Raw genomic sequence first — 22,909 nt, 5'->3', positions numbered from 1 at the left:
CAGCAGCAGCAGCAATACCAACAACAACTGTAACATTTATTTGTCAGTAACACAATGTTACACTATGACCGAATTAAGTTAAATTTTATTGATAGCACAATTAGCATTGTTGTTTTCAGCGGGTACGGGAGACAGTTATTTTTTCATCAGCAAAACAATGTATACAAATAAATGGATAAATAAATCACATACATATAGAACATTACCTTAAAAATTGCAGATGTACAGTAAAGTAAAAGTAAAACTAATTTTGTTTGATGGAACAGGTTTTGCTATCATATAAAGAATAAAGAAATATACGTGTAATATTTATTTTGTCATAATTTGGTAAACGATGCCACTTTGTTATAATTTGTTATCTGAAAGAAAACTATGGAAGGCAGTTGATCCATGCTGATCAAATCTCAGTTGACAATTTTCATAGTGAATAATAAATTTTCGAGTAAATATTCTTATTTTTGTTATATATTAGCACTAAAACGAGTACCAGAATTCAGTTATCATCAGATTTGAAACTGATTTTTTTTCTCACAAATACGACAACATTTTGAAAGTAATGCCATGGAAGTATTCTTTCTACCCGTCGTGATCTTTGTTTTATCTTCTTTCTTTTGCGCAGCACAAAAACTGTTTTGCTCTGATTGTAAATTTCATTTCATATACCTCTTGCAGTCGTGGATCACACGTTACGTTATAACCTTGTGGAAATTCCAAGGTAAAGCGCTGTAGTATCGCTGCAATATAAAGCATGTTTCGGGTCCTCCCAAGCAGCTCTCCAGGACAACTCCGCCGGCCATACCCAAATGTCAAAACACTGCAATACATTTAACAGAAATCAGTTGTAGTCAGCAAATCTTAAGTTTACCATCCGATATAGCATCATTTTAAGTCATGCATCTTTTTATTTGCTGTAGTGGCTTTGGACGATGTGTCATACAACTTGCAATTTTTAACATGAATTGTATAGAGGTGAGTATTCAATGACGAGGACATTTTTTCGATCAACCTTTTATATCAAATCTTAAGAGGATTTCGAGAGACAATCAAAGTCTATTTGTACTGAATAGTGCTCAAACATACCAAATAATTAACCTCGGGCAAAATATATTTATCCAGGATTTCTGTCTTGTTATTTTGGCCCCTTGTATACGTACTAAAACACGAAACAAAACTAAATATAAAACAAACAAAAAAAAAACAAACAAACGAAAAAGGACCCCCATCATCCACCAACACCACCCATTCCCCCTTCCCCTCCCCCCCCGGCCTCTTTCCCCCCCCCCCCCCCCCATAAAAAAAGCATACAAACAAAATAACCAATAGTATTAAATCAGTTATCTGAACAGAAGAATAATAAACATTCCTAATATCAGCTCCCTACTTCATGTTTAAAAAATCCAGAAGACTCATTTCCAAACTAAGATTTGAACATGCTACCTATGTGTTACTGCAGCTAAGCATTTACACCTCGATCGTTATAATTATCATTGCAATTAATATGACCTTTTTCGGAGAATGTGATCGCCTGGCAGAAGTCTTCCACTTTCATCAAGAAACCTTTTAGGTCGAAAGTTCCAGGGATCTCCCCAGACAGTCGGATCATGGTGTACATACCAAACATTAGCTATAATCTGCAAAAAAAATGGAAAAGCATTTTACATTTTAAATCAGGTAAATCCTTAAAAACTTATGGTTATTGTAAACTTAGACGATATGATATATTAATTATGACTATAAAATAAAATGTAACGAACGAAGATTACCCTCACCGCACCTCCCCTCACCCCGCTTTACGTTAAAATATATACAGAATGAAAGTATTGTTAGATGTAAAACTTTGTTTAATGAACTTAAATTTGCATTTGTAGTTTAAGAAACGTCCATACTGTTGTATTTGCAGAAATGTCATAATTCCTTAATTTCACGTGCTCTCGACAGAGATGGGGTAACAGCAATGGTACAGCATTCAAATAACGTTCCATTTCAATTTCAAAGGCCTGTAGAAATGGACAGTTCTCTAAGTCAGATAGAGCCGGAAGTCGGTCCCGTCCAATATGAACATCGAGTTCCTTCTGGATTCTTGTCTGAACATCCGGATGATTTAATAGAACCAGCAAAGAATCTGTTAGCATTGACCGTATTGTAAGGATTCCTGAATTTTAATGATAACTGGTATTATATTATTTAGTACATATTAAGCGCTGTTGAGAATAGTTATAGGTTATTAACAATTCTTGATTAAATTCCGGTAATTATAGAAATGACAAAGTATAAAATTGTTTATTTTATTCTAGCATAAAACTGTTTTCTTAATTGTCACATTTCGGGAGTGTTTTAACAGGAGAGTAAACGTGTCTTAACGATAGTGTCTCGCGCTCACGTGTTGTAAAACTTGAATACTAAGTTTTTAAGACAGAAAATTTTGCCCCTAGAGTTATTATAATATAAAAAAAGAATGTAAAATATAACAGTTATCAATATACCAAGGATTTTAACCCTAAGTCTACATTTTTGAACATTTTTCAAACTTGTCCATGTAAGTTTTCAAAAATGCTTAAGACAAGTTGCCTTGTATGTTTTTACAATGTGGACTTAATCAGCATTTCTCTGCTGTTACGATAAAAGCCTTGCTTAATATCTAATTGTACATATTTATCAATAGATACAAAAATGTGTGATAAACCAGCAGCAGACCAAAAAGCAGGACAAGAACTAACAAATTCTTTAGATCCAAGACGAACAATGATAACAGAGGCACTGGTGTCTTTCATTGATGGGGATCTTATTCTACTCTCGGTGTTTGAAAGTCAGTACTGACAAGGCAAATAGGAAATACCAGCCAGGTGCTCCTCGAAAATATCTCACACCAAAGCTCAACCAAAAGAAATGCACAGATGTTCAAGGTCAGATCAAAAGTCAACTTCAATTTGCTAAGTGTGTGTGTGTTTAATGGCACTTAAAATTTGTAATGTTAGCCCGCTCTAGGCTTAAAGGCAGACATGCTGCGGAAAAGATCGCTTCAACTAGGAGGAGAGTATCGCCTGCTTTGGAATCTGATTACTGTAAGATTTCAAATATTGTTATTGATAATGCAGCCATCATGATCAAAGCTTTCAACTTTTCTATGCCAGCTAGGTTTCGAAGAGACATATCAACCTGACGAGAGAAAAAAAGGCAGTCAATTCATTCTGTGATGAAACAGAGACTTTTGAAACTGACTTTGAAACTTTTAATCAATTGCCCAAATATTGTAGCTGTTTTGCGCATTTATTACAGCTTATTGTTAAAGATGGTCTGGGTGAATGTGGAAATCATTTCAAAGGATTCTAGTTCTGTCAGTTTTGTTAGAAAATCTGCACTTCATCGGAAATTCTTCAAGAAGAGAACCGTTTACAAGCATCTAATGCTACAAGATGGAAATCGCAGCTTTACATACCTAACATACTTACCTCCAACAACTACTTCCGACAGCTGGGCAACAATTTTGTCGTCAGTAAAGGAAATTGTTTGACCAGACATGCTTTCCTGTCTCCTTTTTTCAAGATAGCACTGTATCAGTCCTCTTGTTTTACCCGGTTGAAAACTGCTCTGCAATAAATACATGATTCTGTTGAATGTTCAAGTAAAATGTTTCAAGAAAACTGTCAACAAATTGCATCATAAAGGTGACGATCTTGCAATTCAAAATTACAAGTACTTGACCTGCTTAGATTCGAATATGTTTACATAAGACTTCGTTTTGTTGTTTTTTTGGTTTTTTTTTTGTGACAGGTCAACAGCATATTTATGAAAAAGCATTACATATCTTAATAGCGAATAAGATATGGAACAAAAAATGGCAAAGATGTTCCCGTTTGTGAAGAAAGCACCAAATTTTGTATGAATTTACTTTAAGTGATCCCAAATCCTACAAGGGGAGGAGGCAAGCTCTATCTGCCCTGGAACCTCCTTTTATTCCAATTCAAAAAGGGAGGTAAAAATGTCTTGAAAAAAAAGGTTTTATTTTAGATTGAAATATATCTAGTATATAGTAATGATTCATATTGTCTAAACATGGATAACATATTACATCATTATTCAAAATGTATACGTTAGATTATTGCAAAGTATTGCGATAGATATGTTAGTTTTAGCAAAGAGCTATAAAAATAGCTTATACTTCTTTGGTTTTAGTAGGTATCATTGTGTATCTTATTTCAAATTCGTAACCAATTGTATGACGTTGCTAATCTGTGCCACATGGGTCTAATGACCTTCTGGATTTAATTAATAAACATTGAAACTTTGAAACTTTATTACTAACATAGGCCAACAACCATATGGTATCAACAAATATACAGTTTACCCCAAAATACTCCTATTTCTCAAGATACCTACTAAAAAGTGACGTAATTAGATATTTACTGTATGAGCGTGAAAAGAGGTTTCTGATGAAGAATGCATGAAAGTTTGTATCTAACTAATATAAAGTACTCTGGATCAGGAAAGGACTACATATACGATTTGTTGGCTTGAAACAACCAAAAACAAAGAGGCCCCAAAGGGAAACTACGTTTTATTTATTTCAATCAAATATATCTACAACTATTTCTAAAATGTTAATTCATGACCTTGATCAAATATAACCCTTGACACAAAATTTATTCATTTACATTTTATAGACATTCAAAATACATAGATAAGAAAAAATGATATGAGGTCCAAAAAGGGGAAATTGTTAAAATATCTCAGTCAAAGGGCAAATTTATTTATTTTAATCGTTAAAATATCATATTATTGAACTTAAATAAATAACCTGAATTGGTGTATATCATGTATAAGATATCAAAAGGTAAAAGCTATTCACATTTTAAGGTACATGACTTACTTTAATGTACCTATATGTACATGAATAGTCCGCTTCACAATTTTTGAATATTTAATTTTCAATCCTGTTCTGTACTAGTTTCATTCTTACATCCATTTAAAACAGTAACGCTGTATTTGGTTTAATTTGAAGTAAATATTAACTGTTATACATGTAATTATAAGGGCAATAGATTTATATTAAAAAGAGAAGCCACTGAACAGATCATGACCGATCAGAGAAATAACCGAAATATGAGCTACTAATTGGTAGGTACTTCACTAATGCATTTCCACTTTAAGATTATATCTGTCTGGAGTGGATATGCGTTGTACCATATAACGATCAGCTGTAAATCCATTATCTTGAAAACCAATAAGTAGAGATCAAACCTCAACGAATCCTCGTTCGGATACGGCTTCTGTCAATAGAATGTCGTCGCACATACTAAGGCCGAAGAATTGCCGATGCACCAATCAATACATTAGCGTCAAAACGACACATTGTCATCAGTACGCAATAATTTCGCTAATTATTGAAAATATGCATTCATTAAAGCTCTTAAAGATATATTTACATTATTATATTTACATATTAAAGTCTGTTGAGATCAAGTAATCTGTAATTATATGTTATTAGATTTGTATCGAGAAATATGCATGAGTTCTGCAGCGGAAATATTGCTCGACTTTTAGAGCGCAATGTTATTCCGCGAAAGAACGAGTGCATATTTCTTGATGCAAATCTAAAAATCTTTTTATTACATACGTATCTACACCTAAAATTATTATAAAAATGATTAAGCCTGGGTGAAATTGAAAATATCTTCGTTAGGCGTAAAAAAAATTGTTCGTTTCCGGTATCCCGACCTACCCTAAATTTTTGGCCCGACCCTAAATGTTTTTATGGCCTTGGAGAATAATTTTTTCAACTTTTTAACAAAAAGTTGTAAAACTGCACTTTTTTATGCTTTAAACATGGTCAGTGATGTTAGAAATCAACTTACTGATGCTCTAAAGGCATAACCCCCTTATTTGTATTCATTTTTTGACACAAAAATAATTTTCCGAAAAGTCTCCCTTAATAAAAAAAAATCCAAAAAAAAAAATTTCCGACCTACCTACCCTAATTTTTTTGAGCATGTTACCCGGCGGAAACAAAGATTTTTTTTAGGCCTTGTAGAACTTTTAAACGCGACGACATGCATGAAACTGACGTCGCAAATTATGTCACACACCCGATATGGGAAAATATTGACGTTTCAGGTTCCAGTGAAACTTAACGGAGTTCTTAAATAATTAAGAAATAATAATGTTTATTTCTTTCTTCATAATGACGCTAAAGCCTTTTCTAAGTCAGAAATAAGAGATGCATGTACTGTATTTTTTTTTCAGAAAGTTCTATTAAAGAGAATTTTATGCTAGAGATACATGTTAGTAGCTCTAATTATTTTAAAAGGTACTAACGACTGATGCCAGTCTAAGTAGAGGGTGACAAACGACACAGTTTCCCTTTTGTCTTCCTACAAACGGTGGGTCAGGAACTTGCAGGAAAAAAATTCTGCTTGACGTTGAATTTTAAATCGGACGGAATATTTCGAGAAAGCAAAGTGTACTAGGCTGGTGAACATGCTTACTTTTCCACCTTAAATCTTAAAAGAATAAGCCTTTTCCATTTTACCGATACATATATAGTAGAGTTCCATACTTGTATATACATATGCTTTTATCAGTGCCCCATCCATGTACTGGTATAGATTTAAAGACATATAACAAATATATTACATATACATGTATACATGTTTTGCATCACTTTTGTATAGATAGTTATTTTTTAACCCTTATCGTGCTGGACACGATTGGTTCTGTCTTTGCGGTCAGTGTCGCCATTCAGTCAGTACCTTTTTGGTAAGCACCCCTTTTAATAGTAAATGATACTGTCCAAATTGAAAGATGAAATTATAGAAATTTAGCAGGATAAGGGTTAAAGTTAATCATATTTCATCATAAAGCACCCACTTCCAGTAAACAGGTATCGCAACTGAAGAATGAAAACTACGACTTATTTGTATCAAAATAAATCATAAAAAAATCCGTACCATTAAAAAACACTATAACTCACTGATAACCTTGCAATGGTGTATCAGACAAACAATAATTGGAAATGGAGAGAAGTAACATATTTATGGTTTTATACCCGTAGAAAGTTTGTTTGAATGTAGGGATAATACACGTTTTTTGTGTATTAACGTCTGCAGAAGCCCGCGGGATTGTTTGTGACCGAGACCGAAGGTCGAGGTCACAAACATATCCCAAGGGCTTCTGCAGACGTTAATACACAAAACAAACGATCACAATTCAAGAATAATAACTTTACATTCGAGTTACATTGAGTACGGACACGCAGTTGGAGTACGGATGAGTACGAACGTAATGTCAAGTTTCCAAGCTGTTTATATAAATTCTTCGAGAAATTAGATAAAAACATACCGACTGATACTTACCAAAATCATAAATATGATACCTAAAAACAAAGAATCGCACAGGTAAACACGCGACTTTTTAACATTCACGGTTGTCTACAAAATCTGAATTGACGCAGAGTTCTAAAAGGGGAGTAAACAAGGGAAGAAACACGAACAATGTTGGGGGCAGCGCATTTGGCGTTAGTTACTGATACATTAAAACATTCTATGGTTTAGATGGCATCTTTAATGCTTCAAGAAGAGGTTTTTATGAATGAAACAAGACGCAGATACCAGATGTCAATCTGCGCAGAATTACATATACGTCCCTGGGAAAGCATTTCAAAAATAAAAATCGGGTATTAACAGCACGTGAATTGCCTTGTTTGCACACGATTTTTCTCTCGTTAATACATGGGCGGATCCAGTGAAAAAAGTAGTTTTTATGCAAGAATGTTCTTAAAAATGTTATTTATATATGAAGACAACACATGTGATAATCTTTTATCACATAGATTGATAATATGGTTTTGTAAATACCGCGTACAAATTGAAGGGGACGTACTTCTAATTGTACAAAAGTTTGATGAAAACATGTTTATGCAGAAGGAGTTAGATAAAATAGACTTAAAGATACTTTGAAAAAAAACAACAACAAAAAACATTTAATGATACTAGGGCTTGTGGAATATATCCCGTATAATATTATATGCTAACAAAAGTTTTGTAATCATAAAGATATAAATCGACTGTCATAAAATACTTGCTCTTGAAAAGGGTCAAACATTGTTGTGTTAATATTCAGAAAGATATGTTAATATGTCATCACTGATGTGTAACATTAAATTATTGTAAAGCAACCTATTGTACACCTTCAAATTTACGAACGAATGGGAATGAATTATTTAATAAATTCTATCTTTATTCAATTCATAAACAGCCATTTATACGATAATCTCCAACTACTGTCGCTATACACTTAATATGTGCAACATCCTCTATTTCACCGATAGCTAAGTAAGATTTATTATATATAATTTACCGCCGGTTTCCTTTTCTTTTCATGTAAAGAGATGCTTAACCATTAATGGACTGCAAAAAGGAAATCGCATGGGTTAATATACCCGTACAATGAGGAAAATATTATTTAAAATAGCATGGATAATAGATTCTTTTCTACGTATTAAGTGTTAAGTGCGTGCGTACATGGCTTTATAAACTGTTGCTTATGTAAGTATATTTTGCAGTATCAACTACTAACTTTTTCATATACCTGGTCGAAACTATTGAACAATTGTTAATAATTTCTATCGCATTGTAACTTTGCTGTATTTACCGCTAAATGAACTGTAAATGGGGGGGTGGGGGGGGCGGGGCGGGGGGCTGGGGCCGAGCGGTTGATGCCCTCGACTTCATATCACCTGCCCGTCATCGATGTGAGTTCATCTTCACTTATGTGTAGAATTCTTCATTTTCTCTGGATAGGTACCCGCACATGCCTCAAACAATATTTGGAAGAGCACCACGGCTCTTCCTCCTCGATCGTAAATAGCTTCCAATTGATGTTTTTTTTTCGACCGACTCGTCACACATGTGCACTATCTTTACCTGATTGTGATAAATGCAATAACACTAACAAAATATATTTATCAAAAAGTTTGTCTGATAATATGTGACTTAGGTTTTGAATTTGTTCTTTTTGTTATATTTGATCAAAAATAAAGTGTATATGCCCGTGTGCTCAATTTATGTTCACGCTTAGCTACTGATCTATATACCTGCTTATTGTTAAATAAACTTATTTTAAAGACTTGAAAATTATTTAAAATAGAAGATTCAAATAAATAAATTGTCTTAAATTACCACAACAGCATTCAAATAAGGGCCGTGAATCGCCCTGTACTTTGGTTTTGAGTGTTATTATACTTTCTGGTCCTTTCGAAATCATAGAGTACATTCAGCTTTTCTATAACAGAATTCCGCTTAAGCCAGTGCTAGAAGGCGTGAGGGTGTTGCACAGATCAAGTCATAACCTCTCTTTAACAGACCCAACCAAACCGAGTCTGCTGTAATGTAGCTTGGCTGCGTTCTATACTTCCATTTCTAATACGCTTGTCTCTGTTAAAACACTCTTACGCTAGAATGACGTCGCGTTAACGTGCAGTGACGTCGGTGTTTTTGTTGCGACCAAGAAAGAGCGCTACTATATTTTATCTACTGTTTTAGATTAAGGGAATATTAGAATAGAAATAATTTATAGCAAAAGAGTGTTTTAACACTATTTATACACTCGGGTGGTAATACGTCGTACAAATAATTTCACTCGGGCTGCGCCCTCGTGAAATTATTACGCCCGACCACCGACCACCGACCACCGACCACCGACGTATAACCGTCCATCGTGCATAAATACTGATAAAAAACTCTTTTGCTATAAATTATTTCTTAAATGATTATTTCACTGATTTTATTATTATTCAAAATAATGAATTTTAGGGCGATGCCACCTCTCCAAGAAGTTAGTTTTACATTACTCGCCATAATCTACCACTGGGGTAGTATGATATAGATTTTGTATATTTATAATGATAATTATCATTGCGTCCATACCATGATAGGGGCCTCTGTTGCCGATTGATTAATGTCGCTGACTTCAAATCACTTGCCCCTCGCCGATGTCGGTTCGCGCCTCACTTGGAGCATTGAATTATTCATGTGAGGAAGCCATCCAGCTTGCTAACGGAAGGTCTGTGGTTCTACCCAGTTGCCCGCTCGTTATTAAATAATTCACCATCAAAGCTGAAAAGTGGCCATGTGACCTATAATTGTGTCGGTGCGACGTTAAACCCAACAAAAACAAACCATACCATGATAAAATATAAAGAGGTCCATTCTAGATACATTTTGCAGTTCTAATTTGGTTTGAACTTACCTTAATATCTTCAAAATATTCGACTAATTTTCCAAAAGCTTTCCTGGCTCGCCGATATTGTTGGCCATATTTTCCGGGAAGAAATCGAAGGACCGGAAGTGCCACCATTACCACATTGACGTTAGCGTTCAGGAAAAAGTCTGCCCCTTCTGCGTGCTCCCAGAACATATCTAGATCCGAGTCTTGCAACGGTTCTCCTCGCAACTGCGAAAGCAAAATTAATTGTCACATATCAATTCTGGACCATATTTGTACCATGACTGTGATGCCATTAATATCAATTTCCTTTTAAATATTTTAAGACGGATGGGCACTTGGGGTCTTCCTCCACCATCAAAGCTGGAAAGTCGCAGTATGACATATAACTGTGTCAGTTCAACGTTAGAGCCGACAAAAATATTTTGAGTGATAAGGCAATATGCAGCAAAGTTATTGGATTAGTTCTAGTAACTTAAGCATTTCTTGTTTTAATAACAAACTTGCTTTTATCCATAAATATCTCCAACTGCACTCAAAATGCAATATACTTACCAATATCGAAACCGTATTTGAAAGTGTGTGTTTGATATCCTCTTGAATATCGAAAACTTTGCCATCTTTGCGTGCCATTTCCGTGACAAAACTCTCAATTTCTGTCATGAATTGTTCCTCAAACTCTCGTACTCCAGTTCCATATGCATGGAGAGATTGAACAAATTGTTTTCTCGCATTTCGGTGAAAAATAGCTGAGCCGTATGGGGTTGAACCAACAGTTTGACTAGAAACCAAAAAATGTTCTCCGTAAAATGCTTCTGGTCTGTCATTAAACTGTTGTTTATACTTGTCATCAGAAAATGCTTCTTTTATCAACTGTTGGCTATTCAGAACAACCACATTTTCCCAAAGCATTTTCACAAGAAATATCTCTCCAAACTTTTCCGCATAATTCAAGAACTTCGAATGCATGTTTTCATGTCCGAATTCTAGAACACATCCGATAAGTGGTAATCCTGTAGGTCCATCAATAGTCGTTGCATTTTGTCTACATTTTGCAAAAAACAAGTAAACAGCGAAAATACCAAGTAAAACACAAAATATTTCCACTAACATTATTACATATTCCACTCACATAAGACGCGTGGCTAAATATTATCTTAAATAAACGGTAACGTGATATTTACGAAAAAGCTATTATAATCATACGGCTTGGTCTACTTTACACGCATCATCGCTGGGTTTGTTCATGTATTCATAATAACGCGTAAGCTACATTTAACAAGATTTAGATTGGGGTAAGTATTTGTTGGTAAATTAGGGAATGCATTAACAGTTTCAATCGTGTGTGATACATATGTTTTTTGTTTCTGTCAACATTTTTTTCTACATTTTCGCGTAAATTTAGGAAAGATTCATATAACATACATTCCATTTTGCAAAATAATAAACTGGAGCAGAAAGAAAGCAAATATCTAATAAAATTTTCAAAATCCGCGAAAATGTGATTAAAGTAACAAACCCGCAGTGGTACGTGGAGATTTTTTGTTTGTTTTTGTTTTGAAATATGTTGGTCATGTTAAAATGAACTTATATAATAACACAGGACATTGTTACTGACTACCGTACAGGGATTATATATCTATCCAAATATGTTATATCTTTATAGTCAGACAGATATGGGAAAGTCGGAGAGAGTGATCAGTATGGGATATGCTGAGAAGTTTGTGGACATGTTTCCGGTGAAAGTGAAACCTTACCTGAAAATCATGAGACTGCACGATCCAACATGTAAGTACAGTTACTTGCATATTAAACAGATTAGTTAAACTGATATGTCCTGTATTGTCTTAAAAATTACCAAAATGTAAGCAAAGGTTTAGATCAGGCTATTATTCTGATTACCATTCGTTCGTTAAGATACTTGAATCTTTAACCGTTCAATCAATGCGCTACTGAACTCAGTGCTTCCAGTAGATCAACGTCTACCCTTTTTATTCCGTTTTGTTTTTATTCTGTTTATCATCTGACTTTCCATGATCCTTCGTTCAGATACTTGGATTTTTAACCGTTTTTGAAATCCATGCGCTACTGAAATTAGTGCTTCTAGTAGATCAACGCCTACCCTTGTTTCTGTTTATCATTGGCTCGTTCAGATAGTGGATCTTAAACAGCTCGTGGTTCAATTCATACGCTACTGAATTCTTCTTGATTTGGGTAAATTAGGCAATGGACCACGCGATGATTACTGATATCGTTTTTTTTTAAATAATAGTACGGATGTCAATAAAAGTGACATAAACAAGTGAGGACAGCATGAACGAGTTACATGTGTCTTTAATACATTGAGTTAAAGCAATATCTCGAAGATATAATACTTGTTTGCCTATGCAAGCAGGCTTCTTGTCAAGTCTTTTTCATATAAAACCTAAATAGTTAATGACTCCACAACAGATGAATAGGTTTCTTTATTATTATTTTATTTTACCCGGAGCATAGGACCATAGGTAGGAATATTCAGGTACACATTAATCATCATTTGTCTTAATTTACTAAACAGACGGAAAACAGAATCGCTTTTCTAAGAAGCATTGTGAATTTTAAAATGCACAATACAAAATACAAGATATATTTTCCTGATACATTGCGGGAGCTTGTTTGAAACGAAATATGCTTGCATTTCCGACTAGATATATATGAATGAGTTTAGGAGAAATCAATCGATCAAAACTCAAGACACATTATCAATCAATCAAAAGCCAGACAACTGGTTTTTACATTTGATGCATGTCTTCTAAACATGGTAACAGTTTACACAAGTCTTTTTTCTCATTCCTGGTGATATAATGAAACCTGTCAACATGTTTAAACTAAGATGTCAGAATTTAGGGTTCACGAATTATGAGATATTTGCTGTTGTAAATCAATGGTGTATTGCTTGACTAGTTGAGGTAGATTGATTAAGTTAATTGCTGTTTTTTGACTGATACGGTCGGCAGGTAAAATTATTCGCAGGGATGAAAGTTGTGTGCAATTATCGTTAATGTTAACTACGTTCCAGAAGACTGAATCGCAAATTAAATTTGTTTTTGTTTTTTTTCTTAAAGGTCATTTATCGACATTTTATACATTTATTTTCCATTAGGTAGACTGTGACAATAACTGACAGAAGATAATAATACACTTGTTTAGTGTATGTCTGTCTGTGCTTATGTATATATGTATGTCTGCCTGTCTGTATGTATGTCTGTAGAGCTAACTAGAATGATAGATGAATCAAACTGAGAACTAATCTCGGGTCGCCATACTGAGATGCCATATCAGTTGCTATCTGGCGCAGGAGTCTGAGATCGATTTACCAGCCGCCTTGTCATCAGCAGACATATTTGTTGTTTCAGTCCAAATCAGTTAATGCATTCAAATGCATTATCAGATTGAAATACAAGGTGTGTAACACTAGCTCATTTGCCTCACAATATCAATTCTATTTCGGGACACTTCAATCCAGAATTGTTACCTACTTTTCAACAATTATATATTAAAGGCCAAAGGACAAGGTCAGGTGAACAAAAGGGGAACCATTGCCTTCTGTTTGGAGTATGTTTAAGAGTATTTAAATGTTGCCTTTTACTTTTATGTTAGTTTATCTAGGAGTAATGTCCCTACTGTATGGAGTCTCATATTTTAGTTTTCTTCCAGTGGAAGTCTACCCAAATGACGAAATTAGTAGCAAGTGGTTTTATATTTTTCGCAGTAAATGTGATGGTGTTTTGGCCTACTGCATGGAGCATAGAATTGTCAAGAACTACCAGACATTGGCCAGATGGATACCTTCTATTGGTTTTCGTTATGGAGTCGTTTATTCTGCATGGTGCAGGTCTTATTTTGAATGACATGTTTGACAGGTCGATAGACGTCAAGGTGCGAATGAAATGTAATTGTTTTGTGTAGTATTTTCTGCGATTTTTTGAAACATAAAACAATAAACATAAAACAATACCATTGGTAGTACAAATGTATATCATTCTATAATCAAACATCTAAAATGTTAGTTTTAGGAACATCGTAAATTCTCTGAATATCTGATTTAGTTTTGAATTTATCACTATAGTGAATTCCAGCTATACTGTACACCAAAATGTTACAAAATTTCCATTTTGACGTTTGTTAAATCTTAGTTGCATGAAGTCACACTCCTTTGTAAAACATGTAAATTTAGGAACAAAAAAAAATATTTCAAAATTATTATTGGGCCAGAATGTAACAAGATATAAATTGTAAATTTAGGAACAAAAATGTTTCAAAAGATCCTACTACCATTGAAATGAAATGATCTGAATTTGAATCTTGCATATTGATTTTGTTAGTCAAACACAGTCAAGATAAAGAAATGCTCATTCTACATAAATCAATCACTTCGTTATACACCAAACTGAAATTTTTCACTGAAAAAAAAGACACTTTTACACTTTTTCGCTTTTGCAGTTGCCATGATCTTTTACATAAAATGATTCTTTGAATTTTCTATTACAGGTCTACTTTTCTCAGTTCATAAAATTCGATAATTTTATTCTAAACGGATATCTTTTCTATGTTTATTCTATCGCCAGGTCAAAAGAACTCAAAGTCGTCCTTTGGTAACTGGAGAGTTAACATACAAACAGGCAGCATGCTTACTTGTCTTCAGTTTGTCTGTTGGCATAGCACTACTTTTGCAGTTTAAGAGACAATGGTAAAACATCATATGTATAAATAAAACATATATAGTACTTAAATGATAGTTTTCAAGTAGGTTTCTTTCTGTTTGAAGTTAAATTTATGTTTGTACCTTTTCTAAAATGTAAAAATATTTTGCAATCCTTTTGTGCTGTTTTGCCTGCTTTATAGTCACTTTCAAATGGTAATACTTGGTACCAAAATCTAAAGACCAAACTGTTAGAAAACACAAAATTTTGTCATAAAACACTAAACACGTGGTTTGTCATCAATAACTTCAGATTAAAAGTTTCTGGCCACACGTAATGTATAAGAACGTTTCAGCATGTAAGAGCAGAAATGTAGATGTAATTGATGTTAACTTCTATTTGTCGTTTCATAGACAGCAAATGATCCAAACGTTGTGTGCTACACGCCTATTTTTTCACAAACGTGCTTTGATATACGTAAACAAGCTATAAGGCCAATTTCAGTGCTTCCATCGTTGCATATCAGTTCATCGGCGGAAATGCATTTTAAATGGAAACTCTAAAACACTATTTGATCAAATATCTGTTTTAGTTTATACACTAACAACACAAAATCTAAAACAATTTTTCATTTCAAGCCCTGGATAGTAGAAGAAACTTTATTTTGAATTATTGACTTGTTTGATATTGTGGCGAAATGATTATTTTTTAAGGGGATATTCATGTATGAAAATAAGAAACTTAAAATTATTTTTTTTTTCAAAAGTATATGCTATAAAAAGTCTCATACTGTTTTACTTTTGTTACCAAACGTATTATGAAAGTTTAATATGGATCCTATGACAAAGAGGGTAAAATTTTGGTTTTGCTGAAAACAACAATAAAAAAGACTTCACGCGTTTGATGAATTCTCTACTGAGTACAAATTCTTTTTCTGTTTTAGTCTATGGTTGCTAGTTGCTTGTTCGATTTGTTCGTCAGTATATCCGATCTCAAAGAAATTCATTTACTTTCCAGAAATTGTTTTAGGTAAGTACATGCGTTTTCTGTTCGTTGTATTTTTACAGAAATTTATTTATGTAGCTGTACATTCGCCCGTCCGTACACACGTTGTCCCTCCGTCCGAAATCCTTGTCCGGTAACTTCTACAGTTTTCAAGGAATCTAGTACAAACAGCAGAAATGTAGGCCTATTCGCGGTTTAGGAAAATAACTCGAACTTGAAAAATTACAACATACTGTATACTGATAACATTGCCGTCGTAGCAGCCATTGTAGCAGAAGACTCAAGATATACAATTTCCGAAATAGCTCATCAGTGGGCATTTCATCGGGAAGTGCTTGTGAAATTCTGACGACGGCGCAGGTGTGTGCAAGGTGGATACCCCATCTTTTGACCAATTAACAAAATGCCCAAAGGGTGCAATGTTGCTACAAACTTCTAAAATCTATAAAAATGCAGATGAAAGGAGGCTTAACGAATTTTTCACAGGGGATGAGACATGACTATATCATTTATGTATTACTTGAAAATTTAATAGGGACAAGGTTTTAAAATAAGTTTGAAAACATTACAAACTGGATTACGGGGCATCTGCCTTATTCATGACAACGCATCTACACACAAGAGCATTATTATACAGCAGTATCGACAGGACCAGCAGGCCAAGCAATTGTTGCACCCTCCGTATTCGCCCGACCAAATTCCCTGTGATTTTTCCGGCCGCAGACTGATATTGTATTCACCTTTACTTCCGGTAAATATCTGGGATGAAGATCATTTAACAGCTGATTAAAACTGTACATTTTGATTGGTGAATGAAGAATTCCACAGGGTTTCGAATGGAATAGACACTTTTTTCTTAAGTGATGTACAGGTGCTCTGAGCTGTATTGTTAGACAGTATAATCCGTTGCAAGACTCTTGTGGAAATAGCTTAACTTCTCTCCGTTAACGATTTATAGTCAACTCGTCCCCAAGTCAACTCGCCCATTTTGGTATCCCTTGTGGTGGCTGGCTGCAATTCCAGAAGCGCCCGGAAAGAAAATTGCGTTTCTGTAAAGAGTGAATATTTTCAGGACTGGTGTAGGCAATATGCTTAAAAACAGGTTTTTCTCTATTTCATATGGACAGTCTAAATATTCTCTGGGTTGCACTCCTGAAATACATGTATACAGACTGATAAATGTACAGAATTTGCTACTACAAATTTTCAGTCCCTTCCTTTGTTGTGGACAAGCATATTTTGTTACAAATATATACAAATGTAAATATGAACAACCTCCTGCCTATTGTAACACAACCCGTTATCATCATAGGTGTTAGCTGTAGTTTTTCTGTGTTAATTGGCTGGATTGCTTCGATAGGAGAGCTGGATTGGCGTGCTTCACCTCTGTATATATCAGGTGTACTGTACTGGACGGTGTCATATACAATCTATAATTGCCAGGTTAGTATAAAAAAGATACACCGCCCTAGATTGTAATGCATATCACATACTTAGAAAGATGTATTGGGTGATCATTCCACCAACGTGAATATAAAGAGAACGCATCTGGTAGTCAAACAAACAAATATCTTGTCCGTCAAATCGGGACTTGAACGAATTAAAAGGTCCGCTTCATGCTAAAAATGTGGTATGATCAACCTTCACTAGAATGTTGTGATCTGAGACTGATTTAATTAAGAAATAATAAGTTCCCAAAATGGGTTTATCGTAGAATAACCCGTGTTTTGAGTTCTTATGCGTAAGAATATATCACGAAGGCCGTAGGCCTGGGTAATATATTGTTTCGCAAAAGAACGAAAAACTCGGGTTATTCTACGATAAATCTCACTTGGGAACTTGTTATTTCGATTCTAACACGACATTCTAGTATCAGCAGTGTTAGAAAAAATGGTAACTACTTTTTAGACCGTGCTACCCACCTGGATTGGATGACGTCATTGCACGCGAGTGGTTTATTGCAGAATAACCCGAGATAGATTTTGCTCTACATGTATGTAGGTTATTCGCTGGTCGTGTTAGAATCATAGACAATCCGAATCAAATAACTTGGCAAAGAATATAAATTTACTGTATGTGTTAAAGTGCGACCAACGTCAGATAATAGTCTAGTAATATCCATTTAAAAATACCATTAGTTTTTCTCGGATTTTTAAATATTCATACGATGTTAACTTCTGTTAGTGTGTATTATTTTAAGGATATGTACAATATTGTTTATACATTCAAACATGCTTCTTTCATGTATATTGTGTAGTACTAGTTAAAATATTTTCAAGCATGAAATTTAGTCTAACTATATCTTTAAAATAAAACAAAAACCCTTCCATATCATTCATGACAAGTAATTTCTTTCGCCACATCTTTACAATTCCTTTATGAATTAAAACGAAAGTATATTCATCAAGTAGAATTTCCTGTCTGATTGTGTGATTTTTGCTCAGAGAGAATACTTAAACCGCAACTCATTTACATTTTCTAACCCGATACTGTGAATGATAATCACCCATATATTGTGTAAATGGTTTACAATAAAAACGTAATGGCAAATTATGTTTATTAACTAAATTTCCTATATTTGGCGGCCAGATTGTAAGCCATCTTGTATTTCTAAGGACTCCCACACGTTTTCGTCAAATGAAGTTCCATTTCATATGCTACAATATATAATAAACATATTGATATGGAAAAGTCACTGTTTACTGACATACTGATGAGTTGGGTACCGAAAACTTCTGTTTATTTGCTATATATCTAAGTTATGGTCTAGCACTTAGGTGTCGAAAACACTTGAATAGTCGTTATTCCAATTTTATTTTCCCTATTATATTCTTGATTTGGCTTTTGTTGTTTCCCATACTTCCAGGATAAACGTACAGATATTAAAATCGGGGTGAAATCTGCGACTTTGAAGTTTGGAAACCAAACAGGAACCTGGTTGTGGGGTTTTAGTTGTATGTTCCTTACAACTCTTGCAATCTCTGGATACATGTGTCAGCAAACGTGGCCGTATTACTTATTTCTTCTAATATCTGGTGCAGTTATAGCACATAAGGTAAATTAAATTTTAGTCTCTTTGATAGCGTAATGGTAGAGCGTCCGTTGGAGTGCAGGGGGTCGTGTGTTCGATCCCGACCTGAAATGAATTAGAATGAACTTTGAAGACACTAAATTATTTCATATAACATAGGAGAAGTGATGGCGTTTTTCAGGTTATCTTTTTTGAACTTCGGTTTTAACATTTTATTTGTTTATCTGTTTTTAGGCATTCAGTATTTATTACAAAATATACAATGGAATAATTTTGCATCGTTGCTTTTCAGTTTTTGTATCTGAATAAATAAATTCGCTTTGATTCATAGTCATGAATATTCAGTCAGTGAATTTCAAATGACTAAATCTAATACAAACTTGAGTAGCCGTCCACACCATTTATCTTTAGAAGTTTTTGTAGGTATGAAATCTATCGCTGGTAGATTCTGTTTATCTGAAACAATTTTGTCAAAAACAGAAAAAGTACAATTTGATACGACATTGTTCAAGATATCTTGTAAATCTAAAGATGCTACTACATGTAAAAAAGCTTTATAATGATGTAAATTATATATCTTATGCCGCAGTTCAAGGAAAATCCGTAATACAGCAGCTTATAGACTACTTGAAAATATCATCTTCGACGAACAATGTAAATTCAGAAATAAATGCATTAAATCCATAAAAATACAACAAATAACTAAAACCTATTTCATAATACATCGGGTTAGAAAATGCAATTATGTCATCCTACTTTAAAAATTCAAATTAAGTCTATACCATAGTAGTCATAAAATGCAATTATATGTTTATTTTCTGGCATTTATGTACGGTATAAGATTTAGGGCTCGCATGCACGACACAATTAAGAAATAATAAAGCAGAATCATGTTTAATCAAATCGAAAAAGTAGATTTGCGGAATAATTTCATGAGGGTGTAGCCCGATTGAATTATACACGCGGCGTATAACCGATTCGTATTGCTGATATATGTTAATACATGTTAATACATGATTCTGTTAAACAAGTAGATGAAACTGGGAAGCACTATTAGTAGGTCAACGCGACGTCAATGCTTAACTATGTTTTAACAGTGTCAGCATACGGGAAGTAACAATGGCGCCAAAATATAGTATAGCCAGGGAGCCAAAAGTGCGAAAAGTGCCTAGAAACAGGATTTACCTGTCCGGTCATGCTATAGTCAGTTTCTATACATATTATGAAAGTGCAAAGTGACGTCAACGCGTAACAATGTTTTAACAGTGTTAAAATACGGAAAGTAACACGTCCCGAGGACATCTACAGACGTTTTATAAGTTAGTTTTCGCGCCGAAAACCTGTACTCTGTGTGTGTTTGAATTGAGTGTAACAGTATTCCGTTATATCATTTCGATTCTGAGACACCTTTTATATGAAATAGTAGATCAAATACTGTAGCTCTCTTTCTCGACGCCTTTATGGCGCTAAATAATACATCGACGTGACGTAAGATTTCTGTGTTTAAACGAAAATGTGCATGGATTTTTCATTTAGAATACATGTTGAGGAAATTATGCGTTAAGTAATGATACCCTTTATTCAATTTGCAGGACATTTCACTTTTCTAGTTTTATATATTCAACAGCAACCGTTCCTATTAGAAAGTTTTATTCTAACATAAAGCTGCTGTTCTTGTCACCTTGACTTTGCTTACAGTGAGATTCTCGCGCTCAAACAGTTTTTTGTTTGTGCGTTCCGTGGAAAAGCGTAAACGTATTACGGCCGTAAATAAGATATTTGAAAGGAAATGACGTCAACGTGATAAAACAATGTAGACACTTCCACGCATTTCATGGAAAATTAATTACGTTGATGGGCAATATATTTTAATAGTTTTTACGCGTTTTATGCTAGAATAGCGTTATATCATGTTAATTTCGTGATAAACCACTACCGGGCTCGGGCATCAAACAATCCCTCGGGATTCTGCCGATGTTGCTGCGTTATCCCTACATTTAAACCCTTAAACAAAGTTGCAGGGTAGTTAGATATGAATAGACTGTATGTTTGGCATGTTTAGTAATAAGAATTTTTTTAACCGTTTAGATATCAGAAACGCTGCAGTAAAAATATGTAGATCTAAGGTCACAGTAAAATAATGTACATGTATTTATCCATAAGTACTCAACAGTCATTATAATTTGAATTCATTTAACCGACACATATATTGTAACACAAACGTATTTATTTTCTACTTTCAGTTATCATCGGTTGATCTCGACGACCCTGCATCTTGTTATGAACATTACTCATTTTCTGTTGTCGGATTAACAGTCTTATGGGGGATAATGGCGGGAAATCTAATCAAGTAGCTGTGAATCTTTTTTCATTGGCGACAAGAAGGTCCAAGTAAGGAAATGTATTTGGATTTTATGTGCTGACAGAGCGTAGTGAGACAATCCATTACACTAGCTGCATTTAACAGTATAAAATGTTGGACGCGGTGTAAAGATATTGCTGGCTTGCACCTCTTTATATAGCCAGTGTAAATTACATTACGTTACAACGTTCGACCCTAATGGGTCACCATAATAGAAGACTAGCGTGTTTCGTTACCTCTCATGATAAGACTCTATCAGTTTAGTGCTTATTTTATTACACATTTCATTACATCTCATGACTAGATGTTACTAACGCATCTTACACAACATTCTACTGAAACTGTATAACGTTTTAAGTGTCAGTTGATGTGTAACTGGTGTACAAAGTATTTAGTTATTCATTAATTTGATTAGCAATAACATGATTTTTTGAGTCGGCTAAACGCTGTCAAGCGTTTGACGAGTCCTTGCTATCGCCCGATTTCTCGTTCTTAAATGGCCTCACAACACAGCGAAGTGATGTAGTTCCATCAGATTGTCTCTAATTTCAAAGAGTTCATTGATCGAATGAAGTTCATTTATGTCAATTCTATTTGCTATGACCAATATACGATGTAATCTGTCATATTTATGACTTGTAATTGTGCAATACTCGAGTAAAGCCACGTATTTTTGTTCCGCGGTAACTCATTAAGCATAAACACGCATAACAATTATGCGGGATTTGGTAATACATTTGCGCATATGATTATGGTGACGAATTTTATGCCCTTTTGTCACAAAATAGCAAATTATGATGTTCACAAATTCAAATAAAAACTGCATATTAACTTATTAGCCAAATTATCCATTTGCTACCCTGTCCGTTTCAAAAAATAATCTTTAAAATCATTGCGCAAATAACAAATTTATTGCGCTGTGCATTTTATGAATTGCGCAGGCTTACAAAGCTTGCGTAACATCCAGCGAAAGACAAAATATAGTTCCAGAACATACTGCTAGTATTTTATTGAGTGGGTATCTCTGAAAGCATTGGAATGTATCTTATCAAAGAGTTTACCACATCGATGAAATTAAATTATGACAGCTTCATTTTAAATGACCCGAATAAGATATGTGCAGTACGTTAATTCTTCCGCGAGACTTCGCGGATGAATCCTAACTACATTCTGGACACTTGTCGGCGAACACGCGTGACCTGTTTATAACAACGCTTCTACGACTTTGCGTGGGTTGAATTTTGCAGTCAGTAAACGGATAAATTATCGGAAGAAGAAGCTCTTACTGGTTTGTTTAGTTACTACTGATATTAAAAATGATTTTATTTCTTATTTTTCGAGAAATAAACAAATCGGCGAAACATTAAATTGTATTTTCTTGTAGTTTTTGAAATCGAAAGTAGATCGTCTATGTTTGGCTGCTTTGACGAAACGAAACAACTTTTTTATGAAAAGATTTAAATAAGAGGTCATTTAACCGTAAACGTCAATGTCAGATACTGCCAATTGCTGCTAAATGTCTTCGTATCATCACAATTTGTAAAATATATTGTTGAAACTGGAGAAAAGTGTAATCGTATCCGGATATAACAGTTTGGGTAAATATCGAGC

At 34.3% G+C, this 22,909-nt stretch overlaps 2 protein-coding genes across 3 annotated transcripts; one reads left to right on the top strand and one right to left on the bottom strand.

Moving 5' to 3' along the window:
• Window positions 1–297: 297 nt before the first annotated feature.
• On the bottom strand, window positions 298–11,365 carry LOC128549563 (cytochrome P450 2D14-like). Its single transcript, XM_053526510.1, has 6 exons — window positions 10,774–11,365; window positions 10,243–10,446; window positions 3,450–3,588; window positions 1,887–2,152; window positions 1,504–1,631; window positions 298–814 (listed from the first exon to the last, which is right to left on the bottom strand). Exons 1-6 carry the CDS (start codon window positions 11,329–11,331, stop codon window positions 598–600), a joined length of 1,512 nt encoding a protein of 503 aa, XP_053382485.1. The 5' UTR covers window positions 11,332–11,365; the 3' UTR covers window positions 298–597.
• On the top strand, window positions 8,360–22,760 carry LOC128549564 (4-hydroxybenzoate polyprenyltransferase, mitochondrial-like). 2 transcript variants are annotated; one of them, XM_053526511.1, is made up of 8 exons: window positions 8,360–8,540; window positions 11,885–12,006; window positions 13,970–14,136; window positions 14,826–14,947; window positions 15,844–15,929; window positions 17,218–17,348; window positions 18,772–18,960; window positions 21,180–22,760. In XM_053526511.1, the coding sequence occupies exons 2-8, from the start codon at window positions 11,895–11,897 to the stop codon at window positions 21,288–21,290; spliced, it is 918 nt and encodes a 305-aa protein (XP_053382486.1). In that variant the 5' UTR covers window positions 8,360–8,540; window positions 11,885–11,894; the 3' UTR covers window positions 21,291–22,760. The 2 variants fall into 2 exon arrangements, with proteins under 2 accessions (XP_053382486.1, XP_053382487.1); XM_053526512.1 differs by lacking the exon at window positions 8,360–8,540 and adding an exon at window positions 11,571–11,745.
• Window positions 22,761–22,909: the final 149 nt, after the last annotated feature.

This window comes from Mercenaria mercenaria, chromosome 16 (assembly GCF_021730395.1).
Source record: "Mercenaria mercenaria strain notata chromosome 16, MADL_Memer_1, whole genome shotgun sequence".
In the NCBI taxonomy this organism is placed as follows: Eukaryota; Metazoa; Mollusca; class Bivalvia; order Venerida; family Veneridae; genus Mercenaria; species Mercenaria mercenaria.
This window is presented reverse-complemented; position numbering and strand designations above follow the sequence as displayed.

Excerpts from the sequence above, each read along its gene's own strand:
- LOC128549563 (XM_053526510.1), bottom strand. The coding sequence starts at position 11,331 with ATGTTAGTGGAAATATTTTGTGTTTTACTTGGTATTTTCGCTGTTTAC. Across the intron at positions 10,447-10,773 it reads CAAATACGGTTTCGATATTG|TTGCGAGGAGAACCGTTGCA; the intron begins GTAAGTATATTG and ends TTGCTTTCGCAG. Across the intron at positions 2,153-3,449 it reads GTCGGAAGTAGTTGTTGGAG|GAATCCTTACAATACGGTCA; the intron begins GTAAGTATGTTA and ends ATTAAAATTCAG.
- LOC128549564 (XM_053526511.1), top strand. The coding sequence starts at position 11,895 with ATGGGAAAGTCGGAGAGAGTGATCAGTATGGGATATGCTGAGAAGTTT. Across the intron at positions 12,007-13,969 it reads GAGACTGCACGATCCAACAT|TAAATGTGATGGTGTTTTGG; the intron begins GTAAGTACAGTT and ends TATTTTTCGCAG. Across the intron at positions 15,930-17,217 it reads CTTTCCAGAAATTGTTTTAG|GTGTTAGCTGTAGTTTTTCT; the intron begins GTAAGTACATGC and ends TTATCATCATAG.